The sequence below is a fragment of the Piliocolobus tephrosceles genome, chromosome 2 (assembly GCF_002776525.5).
Source record: "Piliocolobus tephrosceles isolate RC106 chromosome 2, ASM277652v3, whole genome shotgun sequence".
Taxonomy (NCBI): domain Eukaryota; kingdom Metazoa; phylum Chordata; class Mammalia; order Primates; family Cercopithecidae; genus Piliocolobus; species Piliocolobus tephrosceles.
In genome coordinates, this window is record NC_045435.1 from 137,887,618 (window position 1) to 137,907,323 (window position 19,706).

At 39.3% G+C, this 19,706-nt stretch overlaps 1 protein-coding gene across 6 annotated transcripts in view; it reads right to left on the reverse strand.

Moving 5' to 3' along the window:
• RBMS3 (RNA binding motif single stranded interacting protein 3) overlaps positions 1-19,706 on the reverse strand; it is a 750,151-nt gene that overhangs the window by 16,060 nt on the left and 714,385 nt on the right. For 4 of the 6 annotated variants that reach the window (XM_026454169.1, XM_023207252.3, XM_023207251.3 and 1 more), the window contains 2 exons: positions 12,040-12,120; positions 8,985-9,112 (listed from right to left, as the gene is read on the reverse strand). In XM_026454169.1, the coding sequence (XP_026309954.1) occupies positions 8,985-9,112; positions 12,040-12,120 (209 nt within the window). Of the gene's footprint in view, positions 1-8,875; positions 9,113-12,039; positions 12,121-19,706 lie in introns of those variants that run through there. The other 2 variants (XM_023207250.1, XM_023207253.1) reach the window with 2 other exon arrangements.

The following is a 19,706-nucleotide window of genomic DNA, read 5'->3' on the forward strand; positions in this document are numbered from 1 at the left end:
CTCCAAGATCTGTGGTCAGCAATCCGGAGACCCAGGAGAGCCAATACGGATAGCGTAGTTCCACTTGAGTCTGACAGCCTGAGAACCAGGAAAGTTCATGATATGAATTTAAGTCCCAGAGCTGGCAGGCTCAAACCCAAGAACAGTCAATGTTTCAGTTCAAATCCAAAGGCAGGAAAAGACCGATGTTCTCGCTTAATCAGTCAGCCAGGAGTTTTCTTTTATTCAGAGGAGGCTCAACTTTTTGTTCTGTTCAGGTCTTCAACTGATAGGACAAGGACCTCCCACACTGGGGAGGACCACCTGCTTTACTCAGTCCACTGATTCAAATGTTAATCTCATCCAAAAGCAGCCTCACAGACACACCTGGAAAAAATGTTTGACTGACTATATGAGTATGCCATGGTCCAGTCAAATTGACACATAAAATTAACTATCACAAGTTAACTTCTTGTCAACTTGGCATTCATCTGCATCAATAACAAGGACATGATTCCTTATAACATGACACAATTATCCTACATATGACTGAAAACACACTAACCCCTTTCACAGAAATAGAGGTAAAATCTTTGAGTGATGTTTACTCTCCTTTTTGATATTCTGTAACTTAAATACTGATGTAACATGAACAATACTTAAATACTATGATATGAAGTCAACATACAATTATACATGAGAGTAAGAAAAGATATTTGCTTAATATATACGTTAATATATAAACATACACACACACAAATGTATTCATGAAAAGGTAAGGAGATACTGATGGCAATTACAGTCTTTATTGCTGTAGCTGGTCATAGCTGATATTTAAAATAATCTTCTTTCACTATCCATTCTATGTTCTCTTTGCCTTCAGCAAGTACTTCAGCTGGTCATGCTTCTTTGGGGGGTGACCCAAACCTCCATTCCTGAACAATCTGGCCATTGGATTGAGTAGTCCTGTTTGGATTGTGTTGTAATTTTCCATTTACCTTTATCACGGGGCATGGTAATACTAAGAGACACACTAAGGGATCTCCTGTATTCCAGATATTCTCTTCCTTACCTCCACTGTAGAGTAGTAGTCCAATTTCCCTTTGTTAGTCAGGATTAATCACTCCAGCCAGCACAGTAACTCCCTTATTTGCCTGTTGATTCAGAAACATGAGGAGTCCAAAGTGGCTGAGCAGCAGTATTAACTTCTAGTTCAGTAGAATTATTGTTGTCTCTCCTGGTGGAAGCATTCTTCCCTTAGCATTCCTCCTGAGGTCTCTTGGCCAGCAGAACATAATGTCATGGGTACAGGAAGCAAAACTTTTGCTACTGAGTCACTAAGGGTATTAGTGAGTGGTGCCACTCTCATTTTTACCTTTTAATTTCTGGACCCATGAAACCTGGCTGTAGGAGAACAGCACCATGTATATTGGGTACTCATTTGAAGCACATACAGCCTTTCAGAAATCCTTCACCCATCCCTGCATAGTATTGCCAGTTAGCTAGCATTGTAATTGAGTCTTCAAAAGGACATTCCACTGTCTGTCAAGCCAGCTGCTTCATGGTGGTGGGGAACATAGCAAGACCAGTGAATTCTATGAGCGTGGGCCCATTGCCATGCCTTATTTGCTATGAAATGAGTTCCTTGATCAGAAGCAATGTCATGTAGAATAATATGATGGTGGATAAAGAATTCTTTAAGTTCACTGACGGTAGTTTTGGCAGAAACATGTATAGGAAAGGCAATTCCACATCCAAAGTAAGTTTGCTGTCTAGTAAGAAGAAAATATTGCCCCTTTCATGATGGAAGTAGTCCAATGTAATCATCCTAGTATCAGTTAGCTGGCTGATCACCTCAGACAATGGTGCCATATCAGGGATATGTTGCTGGCAGATTGGGCACTCAGCAGTGCCTATGCCAGGTTTTCCTTGGTGAACAAAAGTCCATGTTGCTGATCTCACTCATAATCTTCATCTCTGTAACCATGGCCATTTTGTTCATGAGTCCATTGGGCAATGACAGGAATGGCTGAGGAAAGAGGCTGACTCATATTCACAGACACATATTCATCTTATATCTTATCAAAATTCTCTGTGGAGGTGGTCCTATGATGGACATTTACATGGACTATCAATATCTTCTATTTATTATTCATAAGATGTTCACATACCTTTTCCACAAATTTCTTTGTCACCAATTTCCCAATCACATTCTTTCCAAGTCCCTGACCATCCAACCAAACTCTTGGATATAGCCCATGATTAAGTATATAATCATACCTCTGGCCATTTTTCCTTCCAAGCAAAGTGAACAGCCAGACGCATTGATATAAGTTCTACTCGATGAAAGGATTTCACTTCACCAATGTCCTTCACGAATGGCCCAGAAAGAGACTACAGTGTCTCAGCTGCCCACTGTTGGTTGTACCTGCGTATCATGCAGAGCCACCTATAAGCTAGACCTGAAGAGGCAGGATAGCAGGAGTGGGAAACATGGATATTTGGGCCACTTTTGCATGTAGCTTTCTGTGCCTTCAGGGTCTGCTCAAGCCTGATCATGTATATACCATTTCCATTTTATGATGGAGTACTGCATGTCCATCTTTATGGCTTGGTGAGTCAGATAACACCCAGTTCATGACAGGTAGCTCAGTTCACATGGTAACTTGATTGCGCATAGTTAAGTGTTCAGTTTCTGTTGAGGCCCAGTAGCAAGCCAAGAGCTATTTCTCAAAAGGAAAGTAGTTATTGATAGAGATGGCAAGGCTTTGCTCCAAAATCCTAAGGGCCTTCACTGCAGTTTACCTATAAGAGCCTGTCAAAACCTCCAAACAGCATCCCTATTTGCAACTGACACTTCAAACATCATTGGATCTGCTGAATTATATGACTCAAGTGACAGAGCAGCTTCCATTGCAGCCTGGACCTGTTGTGAAACCTTCTCTTATTCTGAGTCCCATTTAAAACTAGCAGTTCTTTGTGTCACTCAATAGATGAGTGAGAGTCACATACCCACATACTGCCTCTAAAATCCAAAGAAGCCACTCAGCATTGTGCTTTTTCTGGTGATAGGAGATGCTAGATGCAACAGGATTAAACTTATCTTTCATCTTTAGAGATGTATTTTCACAAACCCTACCACACTGGACCTCTAGAAATCACTGACAGAAGTTCCTTGAATTTTTGTTGAATTTATTTACCAGTCTCAGACACACAAATGTTCTACTAATAAATCTAGAGTAGTTATTACTGCTTGCTCATTAAGTCTAATCAGCGTAGTGTCATGAATATAATGGGTCAGTATGATATCCTGTGGAAGGGAGAGACCATCAAGATCCATGCAAACTAAATTACGGCCTAGGCTAATATACTCCTGAGGTAGGATATTGGAAGTATACTGGTGGCCTTGAAAGCTGAAAACAAACTGTTTCTGGTGGGTCTTATTGACAGTAATGGAGAAACAAAGGAATGTGCCAGATCCACAGATGCCTAACAGGTTCCAAGGGGTGTGTTAATTTGCACAAACAATGAAACCACATTTGATACAACCACTGTCATTGAAATCGCCACCTGGGTATGTGATACTGTCCCCACCCAAATCTCATCTTGAATTGTACTTCCATAATTTCCATGTGTTGTGGGAGGCGCACCCAGTGAGAGAGAATTTGAATTGTGGGGGTGGTTTCCTCCATACTGTTCTCATGGTAGTGAATGAATCTCATGAGATCTGATGGTTTTATCCGGGGTTTCTGCTTTCACATCTTCTTCATTTTCTCTTGTTGCAGCCGTATAAGAACTGCCTTTCACCTCCCGCCATGATTCTGAGGCCTCCCCAGCCATGTGGAACTGTAAGTCCAATTAATCCTTTTTTCCTACCCAGTCTCGGGTATGTCTTTATCAGCAGCATGAAAACAGACTAATGCAATACGCTTACAATAACCTACTGTCCTTCTCTAAGTTCCATCTGTCTTTTGCACAGGCTAAATGGGCAAGTTAAATGGAGTTATAATGGAAATCGACACTGCATGTTTCAAGTTCTTGACAGCAGCACTAATTTTTGCAGTCCTCTGGAAATGCATTATTGAATTTGGTTTACTAGTTTCCTATGTAGAAGCAGTTCCTGTGTCTTCCATTTTGCCTGTTCCACCATAAAAGTCCTTATTCTGCAAGTGAGGGAATCAATGTGGGGACTCTGCAAGTTACTGAGCATTCTAGAACTAAAGAAACAACCACAAGATAGGCTTGGGGATTAGTGGAATCCACTGTGAGAAGGACCTGAGCTAAAACTCCATTGATCACCTGACGTCTGTATGTCTATACTTTGGTGCACTATGGTGCCACTTTAGGTCTCTTGGAATTAATGTCAGTTGTGCAATAGACTCTGAAAGATCTGATTTTTTTTTTTTTTCTTTTCTTTGGTCAGAGGCAATAGGTCCCTTTTGGGAAGGCTGAGAGAAAAATTAACAGTATACATCTTTGATAGTTTATCAGTGTCTTTCTTTGAGGAAACCCAATCTCCTTTTCAGTCAATGGATTCTGGGTCTGTAAACTGGCTCAAGTCTGGGAATTGATTGAAGTGCCATGAATCTCTCTCTCTTTATGATTCAAGTTAGACATTTATTCACCTGACCTAGAACTTTTCTGCTTATATAAGCCAAATAAGAATTTGGCAGACTTTCTATGTATTTCACTTCTAGGAACACCACGATCAACCAGCCAATGTCATAAGTCTGCATGAGCCAGACAATTCTGATTGCTGTTTTAACTCTTCTGTCCTCTACAGTAACTACGCCAACCTCGCTTTTGGTGATTGAATGTTGCCATCTGGCCCCAGTCACTCAGGGTCCCATCACTCTAATTGCATTTAGGTTTCCCAATTCAGTGACTATAGTTCCCACTGTAAGTTCTGGGCTACAGAGAAGAGCAATTACAGAGTTATTCAAGGATGCCAAGGCTCCCCTCACACATGTATTTCTTATAGTTGTGGTGAAATGTCTTCTGGACCCTCCCACTGTAGGTGAGTAGATCTTAAATGATAAACCCACTCTAATATTAAAATCTCTCTCAGCCTTTGAATCTCTTCCTGTAGGGCTGGCATTTCCAACTAGCTCACTGTGGGTCATCTCTTGACCCATGTTTTAGTCAACCAGCTAAGCTATTAGAGTCTTTATAACTTCTTGAGTTGCAACATTAATTGCAGAACCTACGCTTAGTGAGCCCATGTCAATTACTTTGGGCTGATCCAACGTTATGTTCCATTATTATGTCACATCCTTGATATCCATTTCCACACATGTTCCATGAATTTCTGTCTGTATAAAGTAAAAAAATCTAAGTAGTTCTTCTGAAGTGTAGTGCACCTCCTTATAGGTGATATTTTGCACCTAACCTTTAGGGGCTTGCTAGACTTGAGCCTAGTTATAGATCTAGATGTGAAGAGGGGTGGTGGAGGTGAGTCCTAAGAGGACTCAGCTTTGTCTTACATGACAACTGACTCAGAGGAGGCCATTCCAGTTTTTTCAGGCAATGCAGGGTTAAAAAATCACTCCCAATTGTAGTGGAGAAGCCACTGTCACTGGACATGGGGAGGCTTCTTCCACTGGCAAAGAATACTCATCATATTTAGAGACTCACTGTCCCCAGCTTGATTAGATTTTTCCCCCCCATATATCCATGACAATTACAAGATCCCACTTTTTCCCAATCAATACCTTCACTTTAACAGTAGATACTCATGAAATTAGGAATTCAACCTCTATTGTAACTCAGCCTGTCATAGGATGAGATTCTGGGTTTGATTTTCAGCAATCTCAGCCATGTGGCTCCAGGAAATAAAGGGCTTTTTCAAGGCAGACATAGAAACCTTCAAGTCATTTATACTGTGTTTAAGCTGAAAATTGAATCCCTGAATGCATCTTCTTCTTTCCCCACTATGTCTAGTGACATTAGGAGCAATCAGACAATCATATTCATTAATTTTGCAAAAATGTTTGAAAATGTCATATACATAGTCACCCATCTCCTTGCTTCTTATAAATGGTTGATTAGGAGAATCTAATTGAGATATTTTGCATATTTCCATTGCCAGATCATGTCATGGAATATAAATGCTGTCTTTATTACTAGAAATAGAGTCATTAGTTTTAAACCTAATCAGATCAGAAAACCAATTTCAGAAGTTACTGTATGTGTGTGCATGTACATATATATATATACACACACACATACACATGAGAGAGGGAGAAAGAGGAGAGATACAGAGATTTTAAAAAATAAACTGGCTTGCACAATTATTAAGACTGAGAAGTCTGATGATCTGCAATGATCTGCAGTTGGCAGACTGGAGACCCAGGAGAGTTAATAGTGTAATTCTAGTTTGAGTCTGAAAGTCTGAGAACTGAAAGAGTTGATGTAAATTCTAGTTCTCTAGCTGGCAGGCTCAAGATCCAAGAAGAGCCAATATTTTTGTTCAAGTCCAAAGGCAGGAAAAGACCAGTGTTCTAGCTCTAGCAGTCAAGCAGCAGGAATTCCTTCTTACTCATTCATGAGAGGTTCAATCTTTTTGCTTTATTAAGGGCTTCAACTGATTGGATGGAAGTCTCCCACAGGGGGGAGGAAAATCTGCTTTAACTGATTCAAATATTAATCTCATCCAAAATCACCATCACAGACATACCCAGAAATATTATTTGGCCAAATATATGGGCACTCTGTGGCTCAGTCAAACGGTCACATAAAATTTCCCATTATCCACAGTATTTCTCAGCTCCCACCAATGTCTCTTGCTATGCTTTACACATAGCCAACATCTGCTTCTTTTCTCACATATAACCCATTGACCAGGCTGAAAAAAAATTTCAATATGCTTGGACTGGAGTTCCAGAGTCTACCACTGTATTCGTTTTGCACGTAAAAGTGATTCACACAGTAAATTAATAACATACTGCTTTACTCAGTAACAATCTTTTCTGAAAGTCATTATTGATATTACTAATGGCAATCATAATACCTTATATTTGTAAGGTTAAGTCATATTCTGAGCAAATTTAATTTATAAGGCTGACTTTAGATCTGAAACACACATACAGGAGTTTATTGCTTTGATGAATCTAACAAACAATGTATATTGAGGTTTAAAAGTGACAAAGATTCTCTTCTTGCTCAACTTGTAGTCAGGATACTCTGAGTCCCCATCTTGAGTAGGCATAGACTTTTGCCCCCATTCTTGCCAGTTCTTTATAGTCTAGTTTTAGCAAGAATCTTACTAAGTCAGTTTAAAGAGAATAGCCTATGGTTGATATGACCACCCTCAATATCTGATCACTTTTCTCATCCCCTACATTTGATGTTATCATTCCTTGATCTGCCTTCAGCAAAAAGCCTGTCAAGTTAGTTTAGCAGTAATTCTCCTGTTCTTGATGTCTTCTCTTAGTAATTCTCCACTCACTGACCCCCTCACTCAGCTTGTTGGCTACAAATCCCCAGGTGTCTTTGCTGTACTCTGAATTGAACATGTTCTCTCTTCCCCTTGTACTCTGAATTGAACATGTTCTCTCTTTCCCTATTGCAATCATTTTAATATCTATTTTTTTATTTTATTATTATTTTTTGAGATGGAGTCTCACTCTGTTGCCCAGGCTGGAGTGCAGTGGCACGATCTTTGTTCACTGCAAACTCCACCTCCCAGGTTCATGCCATTCTCCTACCTCAGCCCCACCAAGTAGCTGGGTCTACAGGTGCCTACCACCATGCCCAGCTAAGTTTTCTGTATTTTTAGTAGAGACGGGGTTTCACCATGTTAGCCAGGATGGTCTCTATCTCCTGACCTCATGATCTGCCCGCTTCGGCTTCCCATAGTGCTGGGATTATAGGCGTGAGCCACCATGCCCAGCCTAATACCTATAGTCCTTAATGGCAAAAACCGCAATTACTTTTGTACCAACCTAATAAATAAAGTATTTCTTAATGTTTTAACAAATATCAGAATAAACTTTTTCTTTAAGAAGAAAATTTATTATTTTAAATAATGGAGCAGCACTCTGTAGATAGGCAGGATTGTCTGGGGATTCTCTATTCATCAGGGATTTTATTGCTATTACAAAGTTGAATAGTTTGCATGCCAAGACACCTGTATAAAGACTTTCCTTTTGTAAGTTCTTTTGGTTTCAATAAACAGCCGTCAAACTTTACCAAAGTTTGCCAGATGTATACTCAATACAAAGCCAAATGTACTTTGCATTATGGGTGATTTAAGGATTTTTCAAGAGTAATTCTGAAAATCCTTGCCATTTTATTCCTGAATAAGACTATGTTTTCTATTGCTTGATATCTTACAATACCCTTTTTCATGGACATTTAACTGTGTATTCAAAGCAACCCTACAAGGGGGAGTGCTACTGTCTTCATTTAAGAGTAAGGAGACTGAGACTAATATGCAAGCTCTCTATTCAGTTTCAGGTTAGGAATAGTATAATTTTTCCAATAATAAATATGGTAGATTTTTTTAAATGGCTGCAGTGCCTCTCTCTATATCAAGCATTTTCAAAGTGAACTGCTACATTGACTGTTTGGCTAAGTGACTTGCTTTGGCTAATGACATATTAGAAAATTAGCTACAAACAGAATTGAAGAGTGCTTGTACATTTGGGCTTGTTCTTTACTATTCTTGAAATTCTGAGACTTCCATGTGCATTAGCCTGCTGGAGGATCAGAAGCATATGGCCTGGTCACTTCTATCACACATCCAACAGCTAGCAACACCCAGAAGCAGAGATGCATAGATAATCAGCAGCTGTTCCTAGATGTTTCATTCCTGTCAAGATCAGAAGAACCATCCACCCAAAGTTGGCCCAAATTTCAAACCCACATAATCATGAGCTAAATAAATGCTTGTTGCTAAGTTTGGGATGGTTTGTATTTCAGCAAAAACTAACAGATACAACATGAGAGAGTGATGTCAAGACGGCTGATCTCGAGGAATAGAGCTTAGCACAACCCAGACTTACTTAGACTGTTGGTAAGAATATGCAGGTGCATGTTCGTTGGATGTGTCCACTGCTATCTGTTGCTGCTGACCACTGGTGTCCTGGGATGAAGGTGCCACTGTCTGGGGAGAGGTATCAGCAACAACACCCTAAGGAGGGAAATAAGAACATAAAAGCCTTACTTTCAGCAAAGGGCCCTCTCTAGATAGGCGGTAAGTACCCCTCTTCTATTTGGCTTAAGTAGAGATGCTCTCAGCTATGTGAAGTCACAATAGGTACTCAGAGGACACCCAGAGAGCACATTTAGATAAGGGCTAAGTAATTCATCCTAATGTGGCACTAAGAAACCTTGCCATTAGAAGTTGTTGGAGTAGTTAAGTGGTCAGAAAATAATTTTGCCTATATTTGGAACTTTTAAACCAGGTTCGCACATTTATCCACAATAAATAACAATTTATCCTCATTCAGGATTCCTATAAAAACTTGTATGTTCGAACATGATTTTCCTGGCATATTTCACTGTATCATGTCTATATTCTTTGGGATAACAATGGAAATTGATCTTAATAAAAATATACATCAAAGTTTAGAAATCTTTTAAAAGGATGCTATTAAGTAGGTTTTCTCTTCAGTAATTTGTTTTGTGTTGCTTTGTTTTCTGGTATATGAACTGACAGTCACCAAGAAGTTTTAAGAAAACAACAACAAAACTTGTCCTTAATTTTGGTTTGCTTTTCCTTCACCCTTTCTATTTTTTTGTTTCTCACAGATGCTGGCAAGAGTGAATTTCTGGAATCGGTCACAATCAAGAATATAATTTTGGATTCCAGAGAGGCATAGGTGATTGTATTTGGTTGTTACTAGGCCTAAGAAGAGCACCTATCTTGATAAATTTTCCTGGTTTTATTTGTAGTCCTGGATACCTGCAGTGATGTCAAGTAATCTGTCACTGAGATTCCCTAAATTTCTTCTTTAGAATTTGAAAATTTATTCAATCCTAATTCACTATTTGGTATTATTTATTTTTTGACACCTCCCACCTTTACTTTATGGATATTGATAAATGTTCAATGAGTGTTTTAATTAATGCTTTTCCTTATAATCACTGGTTCAAGGCAATATATCAGAGTATAAATTTTTCTCAGTGAAATATTTCTTTTTAATCCCTAAATATAACTATAATTAGACTATTTCCAATAAGCCACACTGTTAAATGTCTCATAATCATCAAAATGGTCAAGTTTTATATATAAGTATATGTTTTTGGTGTACACAGAGAAATGAAAATATGTGGCAGAAGTTTACACTTAAAGTGCCTATTTTCTCATGGCATAGGTGCTTTTTGATAGCTAAATATAGCAAAGAACGTGAAATTTTGATAGCTAAATATAGCAAAGAATGTGAAATTTAATCATATATTCTTGAAATTCTGAAAAGACAAAACTGTTTAAGATGACACATTCTTTGAGACCTATAGGTCTGGAACACATGAAAGATTTAACAATTGGAACTCCTTGATTTCCTAAGCTACATAACAGTGCCCTGTTAACTTGGATTTGTCACACACCAAAACCAGAAAACATTTTAGAAGATCCAATTTAGTCTGTAAAGGTCTCCCTCAATCTCTGAGATTGAGAGTCTTGGTGGATTTTTATATGGAGTGGTACCAACATAGCAGTTGCTTGCCAACAAATGGAGTAGCAAAGACACCAATTGCAGAGGATTCCCAGCTGATGAGAAGGAATGTAGGTGACCATAATGCACATGTGCATCAGGAGAGGGGAAAGAAGGGCAATAAAAAAGTAATGGCTAGAGCCAGAGCAAAGAATATACATACCTAACTGTTTTACCACCATCTGCATAGCTCTGTGCCCTCTCCATTTCTATGTGGTTTATGGCTCTGTCCAGTAAAATGATGTGTAGAGGGCATAGATTTATCCCAATGGAAAGAGAGAATGAATGCAGCAAAACTTCCATTAAGGACAAGCTGACATCATCATTCCATCATCATTCATGATATTCACAGCAATAAGACTTGTACAACTTCTTTCTTGTCTGTAAGAAGCTGCAAGCCTGTGCAGGTTGATCGCCTAGAGCAATGATTTCTAGTCTTTGGGTACATATTAGAATCATCTAAGATCTTTTAAAAATATGATGTTCACAGTGGCTCATGCCTGTAATCCCAGCACTTTGGGTGGCCGAGGCGGGTGGATCACCTGAGGTCAGGAGTTCACGACCAGCCTGGCCAACCTGGTGAAACCCCGTCTCTACAAAAAAAAAAAAAAAAATGATGTTCAGTCTATACTCCAGTCAAATTCATAATCTGTGGGAATAAGACCCAGGAATCAATATTTTTTAAAGCTCTCCAAATAATTTCAATGTGCAGAAAAGTTTGAGAACCAGTGCATTAGTCCAGTGCCTCTCAAATTTTTAATGTGCATTTGGATCACTGAATGATCATCTTAAAATGCAAATTCAGATGCAGTAGGTCTGGATAGTACCTAAGAGTCTACATTTCTTTTCTTTCTTCCTTCTGACAGGGTCTCACTGTTTCACCCAGGCTGGTCTCGAACTTCTGGTCTCAAGAGATCCTCCTGTCTCAGCCTCTCAAGTAGCTAGGATTACAGGTGCATGCCATCATGCCCAGCAAGTCTGCATTTCTAACAAGCTCTCAAGGGATATAATGATGCTGGTCTAGGAACCACTCTTTGAGGAACAAGGCATTAAAGAACTAGTTCATTCACATAGTTGCAAACTTTTTTCCTTTTATAAGTATTTGTGATTAAAATTGTTGGAGTTGTGATTTGGCTTCTGGAATTTTCTCTAAATATGAAAGAGACTCCCATCAAGAGATTCCTGTCGTGCCTCTGTAGCAGATGACCTCACTGCATGTGCAAAGCAAAACACGACCACATTCAAGTAAATGTTTATACTTTCATATACTGAATTTACCATGTCATATTTTAGAGTAGCACAAAAATTGCAAGTGAGGATTCCTACGGTTATGGGGGGACTACAGTGTATGCGACTGAGATTTATTTCTTCTAACCTCTTTATTCGACAGGGATAGACTTACTTCAATAGAAACAGCTGTCGGAGGCACAGGCGTGTACTGGGGAATGTAGGTCCCTTGCATAGGAGCAGCAGCAGTCATATACTAGAGAGAATCAAAGAAAAATGCATGTGAACTTTGAGCTGCAACCAGTGAGAAAATTAAATACCACATGAGACTGCTTTAGCTGTGGGGCCCATAGCCAGTGTGTGTGTTTTCTCCAACTCAATTTTCACTAAAAATAAGGCAGCTCCTCTCAGTATTGAAAGGCCTTTCTTACTAATTTAGTACCCACATTAGCCCTACCTCTTAATTATCAATATGAGTTAATTCACCCCCATTTCCTCACTTTGTCCTTTTACACATTCTAGATAAGATCTCAAACATTTCACATCTAAACACAAACTCCAGGAGAGTGGGGACGACGTCTCTTTTTTACTATCTTTTATTGCTAGCACCTATCACACAGTAGGCTCTCAACAAGTATTTGTTGAATGAATGATCATATAAATTGTTAGTAATATTATTGTTTGAATTTAAAAAAGCAAAGTAATGCAATAGTTATGTGATACATTCGCATTACTGGCAAATGTCCTTTTTTCATTTTTGCATCACTTTTTAAAATATAAGAGTATTACAGATAATATTGAAGTCTGTATTGTTCCTTTCTCCCATTTCATTCTCGTATCACTGTTAAAATTTTGTTTCCAATACCTTTAATCCACCAAATTTTTCTTATTGTGATGAATAATGAAGCCAAAGCATTTTTTGCTAAGTTGTAGTAGTCAATAAATTGTGTATTGAGGATAAGTTGTATTTTTGTAATGAAGAAAGAGAGCCCCAGTAAAACTACATGTTCAGTTACATAAGCATAAAGTATGACCCATATTCATAATATACATACCCACCCTGCAAATTCAAATTTCTACTCTTCAAGAATTGAATTTCCTATGGAATCAACTGTTTATGAGTTTCTGAACTTCACCAATAACACAAAACATCAAAACTGGAATCATCAAATAAATTCAAGGTTTCTCAATTCATAATTTTTTGTGGAAAATCAAAAGCTCCTGATTATTTTTCTAAATTTGCTGAGACCAAATACTAAGTTCATGTATAAATATGAAAAAGCTAAATTACTATTTTGTGTATGTGTATGTTACTATATTCAGTATTTAAGAGGCATGCTGATTCTGAATCAAGGAAAGCATCTGAACACTAGTCCATCTTTTCTTTCTTGTTGGAGTACAATGGCATGATCTTGGCTCACTGAAAGCTCTGCCTCCAGGGTTCAAGCGGTTCTCATGCTTCAGCCTCCCAAGTAGCTGGGATTACAGGTGTGCACTACCACACCTGGTTAATTTTTGTATTTTTAGTAGAGACAGGGTTTTGCCATATTGGCCAAGCTGGTCTCAAACTCCTGGCCTCAAGTAATCCACCTGCCTCGGCCTCCCAGAGTGCTGGGATTGCAGCCGGGCGCTACTGCGTCCAGCCGGTATCTGCCTTTTCAACAAGATTACTCTAGAGAGTATGTTGTAGATAACAGTTCCCTGGCCATTTCAGATAGGTAACTTGCCGCTTATATAGGTTCTAAATATCCTTTAATTTAGCACTTTTTACAATATATTCCTTGAAACACTAGCTATACTGAGAGTTAAAGCTTTCTGTGTTCCAATGTATTTAAGCAATGCTGCATAACATATCCTCTTCTTGATACTGACATCTGATTAAACTCTGAGAAATCATGTTTTACAGAAGAAGCCTATTTGAAGGGGATAAACTAGTATTTCTAAAACTTGTGTTTTGATTTTTGGTATCATTTATTAGTTTTGCTTAAAATTACTACTCTAATAAATATATTCTGGAAAATGTTTCTTTAATTGAATTTCAAAAATCTAGCAGCTTTATAGCAAGTGAGAATATATTTTTATCAGCCATGAATTTAATTAAGTTCAAAATTGATACATTTGTGGTTCATGTTCTACCCTTTGGTCATGGTATTCCAAGGTTTACTATATACTAGTAAAAGGATAAACCCTCACCTATTTGAGTATTGCCTGTTCTAAAGTAATTCTAAACTTTGCAACTTGCCCAGTAAGTTACGTACATCTTTTGCATAAGAGGATGTCACTAGCACCCTCTGTAGAATACTGCTGGGATCCATCCCCACTCCACTCTCTATATCTCTAAGAAGAAATACTGTGAATTGGAGGTCATTAGAAACATGACTTGTGGCCATATACAGCAATGTTCACTAGTTCACATGAGTATTTATTCCATGATTTGGACTTTCCTTGCCACACTGGAGTTCCTAGGTAGTATGGTTAATAAGAAGCATTGGGGGTGGCTGGCAAGCCAGACGAATAGGAACAGCTCTCGTCTGCACCTCCTAGCAAGATCAACGCAGAAGGCAGGTGATTTCTGCATTTCCAACTGAGGTACCCGGCTCATCTCACTGGGACTGGTTAGACAGTGGGTGCAGCCCAAGGAAGGCGAGCCGAAGCACGGTGGGGCATCGCCTCACCCAGGAAGTGCAAGGGGTTGGGGAACTCCCTCCCCTAGCCAAGGGAAGCCCTGAGGGACTGTGCTGTAAGGAACATGCATTCTGGCCCAGATACTATGCTTTTCTCACAGTCTTCACAACCGGCAAACCAGGAGATTCTCTTGGGTGCCTACACCACTAGGACCCTGGGTTTCAAGCACAAAACTGGGCAACCATTTGGGCAGACACCGAGCTAGCTGCAGTTTTTTTTTTTTCCCCATACCCCAGTGGCACCTGGAATGCCAGCGAGACAAACCATTCACTCCCCTGGAAAGGGGGCTGAAGCCAGGGTGCCACCCCCACGGAGCCCAGCAAGCTAAGGTCCACCAGCTTTAAATTCTTGTTGCCAGCACAACAGTCTGAAGTTCACTTGGGATGCTGGAGCTTGATGGGGGGAGGGACGTATGCCATTACTGAGTCTTGAGTAGGCAGTTTTCCCCTGGCAGTGTAAACAAAGCTGCTGGGATGTTCAAACTGGGTGGAGCGCACAGCAGTTTTGCAAAGTCACTGTAGCCAGACTGCCTTTCTAGATTCCTCCTCTCTGGGCAAAGCATCTCTGAAAGAAAGGCAGTAGCCCCAGTTAGGGGTTATAGATAAAACTCGCATCTCCCTGGGACAGAGCACCTGTGGGTATGGGCAGCTGTGGGTGCAGTTTCAGCAGACTTAAATGTTCCTGTCTGCTGGTTCTGAAGAGAGCAGCTGATCTCCCAGGACGGCGCTTGAGCTCTGCTAAGGGAGAGACTGCCTCCTCAAGTGGGTCCCTGACCCCCGTGCCTCCTGACTGGGAGTACCTCCGAACAGGGATCGACAGACACCTCATACAGGAGACCTCCAGCTGGCATCTGGCGGGTGCCCCTCTGGGACGAAGCTTCCAGAGGAAGGAACAGGCAGCAATATTTGCTGTTCTGCAGCCTCCGCTGGTCATACTCAGGCAAACAGGGACTCGAGCAGACCTGCAGCAGAGGGGCTTGACTGTTAAAAGGAAAACTAACAGGAATAGCATCAACATCAACAAAAAGAATGTCCATACAAAAACCCCATCTGAAGGTCACGAGCATCAAAGACTGAAGGTAGATAAATCCATGAATATGAGGAAAAACCATTTCCAAAAAGGCTGAAAATTCCAAAAACTGGAATGCCTCTTTTTCTTCAAAGAATCACAATTCCTCTCCAGTGAGAGAACAAAACAGGACGGAGAATGAGTTTGATGACTTGACAGAAGTGGACTTCAGAAGGTGGGTAATAGCAAACTTCTCTGAGCTAAAGGAGCATGTTCTAACACAATGAAAGGAAGCTAAGAACCTTGAAAAAAGGCTAGAGGAATTGCTAACTAGAATAACCAGTTTAGAAAAGAATATAAATGACCTGATGGAGCTGAAAAACACAGCACGAGAACTTCATGAAGCATAGACAAGTATCATTAGCCAAATTGATCAAGTGGAAGAAAGGATATCAGAGATTGAAGATCAACTTAATGAAATAAAGCATGAAGACAAGATTAGAGAAAAAAGAATGAAAAGGAATGAACAAAGCCTCCAAGAAATATGGGACTATGTGAAAAGACCAAACCTACATTTGATTGGTGTACTGGAAAGTGATGGAGAGAATGGAACGAAGTTGTAAAACACTCTTCAGGATATTATCCAGCACAACTTCCCCAACCTAGCAAGACAGGCCAACATTCAAATTCAGGAAATACAGAGAACATCACAATGATACTCCTGAAGAAGAGCAACCCCAAGACACATATTCATCAGATTCACCAGGGTTAAAATGAAGGAAAAAATGTTAAGGGCAGCCAGAGAGGAAGGTCTGGTTACTCACAAAGGGAAGCCCATCAGACTAACAGTGGATGTCTCTGAAGAAACCCTACAAGCCAGAAGACAGTGGTGGCCAATATTCAACCTCCTTAAAAGAATTTTCAACCCAGAATTTCATACCCAGCCAAACTAAGCTTCATAAGCAAAGTAGAGATAAAATCCTTTACGGACAAGCAAATGCTGATTTTGTCACCATCAAGCCTGCCTTACAAGAGCCCCTGAAGGAAGCACTAAATATGGAAAGGAAAAACTGGCACCAGCCATAGAAAACCATACCAAATTGTAAAGACCATCAACACTGAAAAAACTGCATCAACTAATGAGGAAAAAACCAGCTAGCATCATAATGACAGGATCAAATTCACACATAACAATATTAACCTTAAATGTAAATACGCTAAATGCCCCAATTAAAAGACATAAAGTGGGAAATTGGATAAAGAGTAAGACCCATTGGTGTGCTGTATTCAGGAGACCCATCTCACATGCAAAGAGACATACAGGCTCAAAATAAAGGGATGGAGGAATGTTTACCAAGCGAACAGAAAGCAAAAAAAAAAAAGAAAAGAAAAGAAAAAAAACCAGGGGTTGCAATCCTAGTCTCTGATAAAACAGACTTTAATACAACAAAGATCAAAAAAGACAAAGAAGGGCATTACATAGTGGTACAGGGATCAATGCAACAAGAAGAGCTAATTTTCTAAATATATATGCACCCAAATTACTAAAGCAAGTTCTTAGAGACCTACAAAGAGACTAAGACTCCCACACCATAATAGTGGGAGACTTTAACACCTCACTGTCAATATTAGATCAACGAGACAGAATATTAACAAGGATATTTAGGACTTGAACTCAGCTCTGGACCAAGTGGACCTAATAGACATCTACAGAACTCTCCCCACAAATCAACAGAATATACATTCTTCTCAGCACCCCATCATACTTATTCTAAAATGGACCACATAGTTGGAAGTCAAACACTCCTCAGCAAATGCAAAAGAATGGAAATCGTAACAGTCTCTCAGACCACAGTGTAATCAAATTAGAACTCAGGATGAAGAAACTCACTCAAAACTGCACAACTATACGGAAACTGAACAACCTGCTCCTGAATGACTGACTACTGGGTAAATAAATTAAGGCAGAAATAAGTAACTTCTTTGAACCAATGAGAAAAAAGACACAATGTACCAGAATCTCTGGGACACAGCTAAAGCAGTGTTTAGAGGGAAAATGATAGCACTAACTGCCCACAGGATAAAGCAGGAAAGATCTAAAATCGACACCCTAACATCACAATTGAAAGAACTAAAGAAGCAAGAGCACACAAATTAAAAAGTTAGCAGAAGATAAGAAATAACTAACATCAGAGCAGAACTGAAAGAGATAGAGACACAAAAAACCCTTCAAAAAATCAATGAACCTGGGAACTGGTTTTTTGAAAAGATTAACAAAATAGACCACTAGCCAGAAGAAAAGAGAGAAGAATCAAATAGACACAATAAAAAATGACAAAGGGGATATTACCACTGATCCCACAGAAATACAAACTACAATCAGATAATACCATAAACACTTCTATGCAAATACACTAGAAAAGCTAGATGAAATGGATAAACTCCTGGACACATACACCCTCCCAAGATTAAACCTGGAAGGAGTTGGATCCCTGAATAGACCAACAACAAGCTCTGAAATTGAGGCAGTAATTGGTAGCCTACCAACAGAAAAGGTCCAGGACCAGATGGATTCATGGCTGAATTCTACCAGAGGTACAAAGAGGAGCTGATACCATTCCTTCTGAAACTATTCCAAACAATAGAAAAAGAGGCAATCCTTCCTAACTCATTGTATGAGGTCGGCATCATCCTGATACCAAAACCTGACAGAGACACAACAAAAAAATGAAAATTTCGGGCCAATATGCCTGATGAACATCGATGCAAAAATCCTCAATAAAATGCTGGCAAACTGAATCCAGCAGCATATTAAAAAGCTTATCCACCACGATCAAATTAGCTTCATCCCTGGGATGCAAGGCTGGTTCAACATACAGAAATCAATAAATGTAATCTATCACATAAACAGAACCAATGACAAAAACTACATGATTATCTCAATAGATGCAGAAAAGGCCTTTGACAAAATTCAACAGCCCTTCAAGCTAAAAACTCTCAATAAACTAGGTATTGATGGAACATATCAAAATAATAGTTATTTATGACAAACCCACACTCAATATCATACTGAATGGGCAAAAGCTGGAAGCATTCCCTTTGAAAACAGGCACAAGACAAGGATGCCCTCTCTCACTACTCCTATTCAACATAGTATTGGAAGTTCTGGTCAGGGCAATCAGGCAAGAGAAAGAAATAAAGGGCATTCAAATAGGAAGAGGGGAAGTTCAATTGTCTCTGTTTGCAGATGACATGATTGTATATTTAGAAAACCCCATCATCTCAGTGCAAAATATCCTTAAGCTGATGAGCAACTTCAGCACAGTCTCAGGAAACAAAATCGATGTGTAACAATCACAAGCATTTCTATACACCAATAATAGACAAACAAGAGAGCCAAATCATGAGTGAACTCCCACTCGCAATTGCTACAAAGAGAATAAAGTACTTAGGAATACAACGTACAAGGGATGGTGAAGGACCACTTCAAGGAGAACTACAAACCACTGCTCAAGGAAATGAGGACAAAAACAAATGGAAAAAACATTCCATGCTCATGGATAGTAAGAATCAACATTGTGAAAATAGACATATTGCCCAAAGTAATTTATAGATTCAATGCTACTCCCATTAAGCTACTATTGACTTTCTTCACAGAATTAGAAAAACTATTTTAAATTTCATATAGAACCAAAAAAGAGCCTGTATAGCCAAGACAATCTTAAGCAAAAAGAACAAAGCTGGAGGCATCACAATACCTGACTTCAAACTATACTACAAGGCTACAGTAACCAAACAGCATGGTACTGGTACTAAAACAGATATATAGACCAATGGAACAGAACAGAGGCCTCAGAAATGTGCCACACATCTACAACTATCTGATCTTTGACAAACCTGACAAAAACAAGCAATGGGGAAAGGATTCCCTATTTAATAAATGGTGTTGGGAAAACTGGCTAGCCATAGGCAGAAAACTGAAGCTGGACCCATTACTTATACCTTATACAAAAATTAACTCAAAATGATGAATTGATGGGTGCTGACGAGTTGATGGGTGCAGCACACCAACATGGCACAGGTATACATATGTAACAAACCTGCATGTTATGCATATGTACCCTAGAACTTAAAGTATAATAATAATAA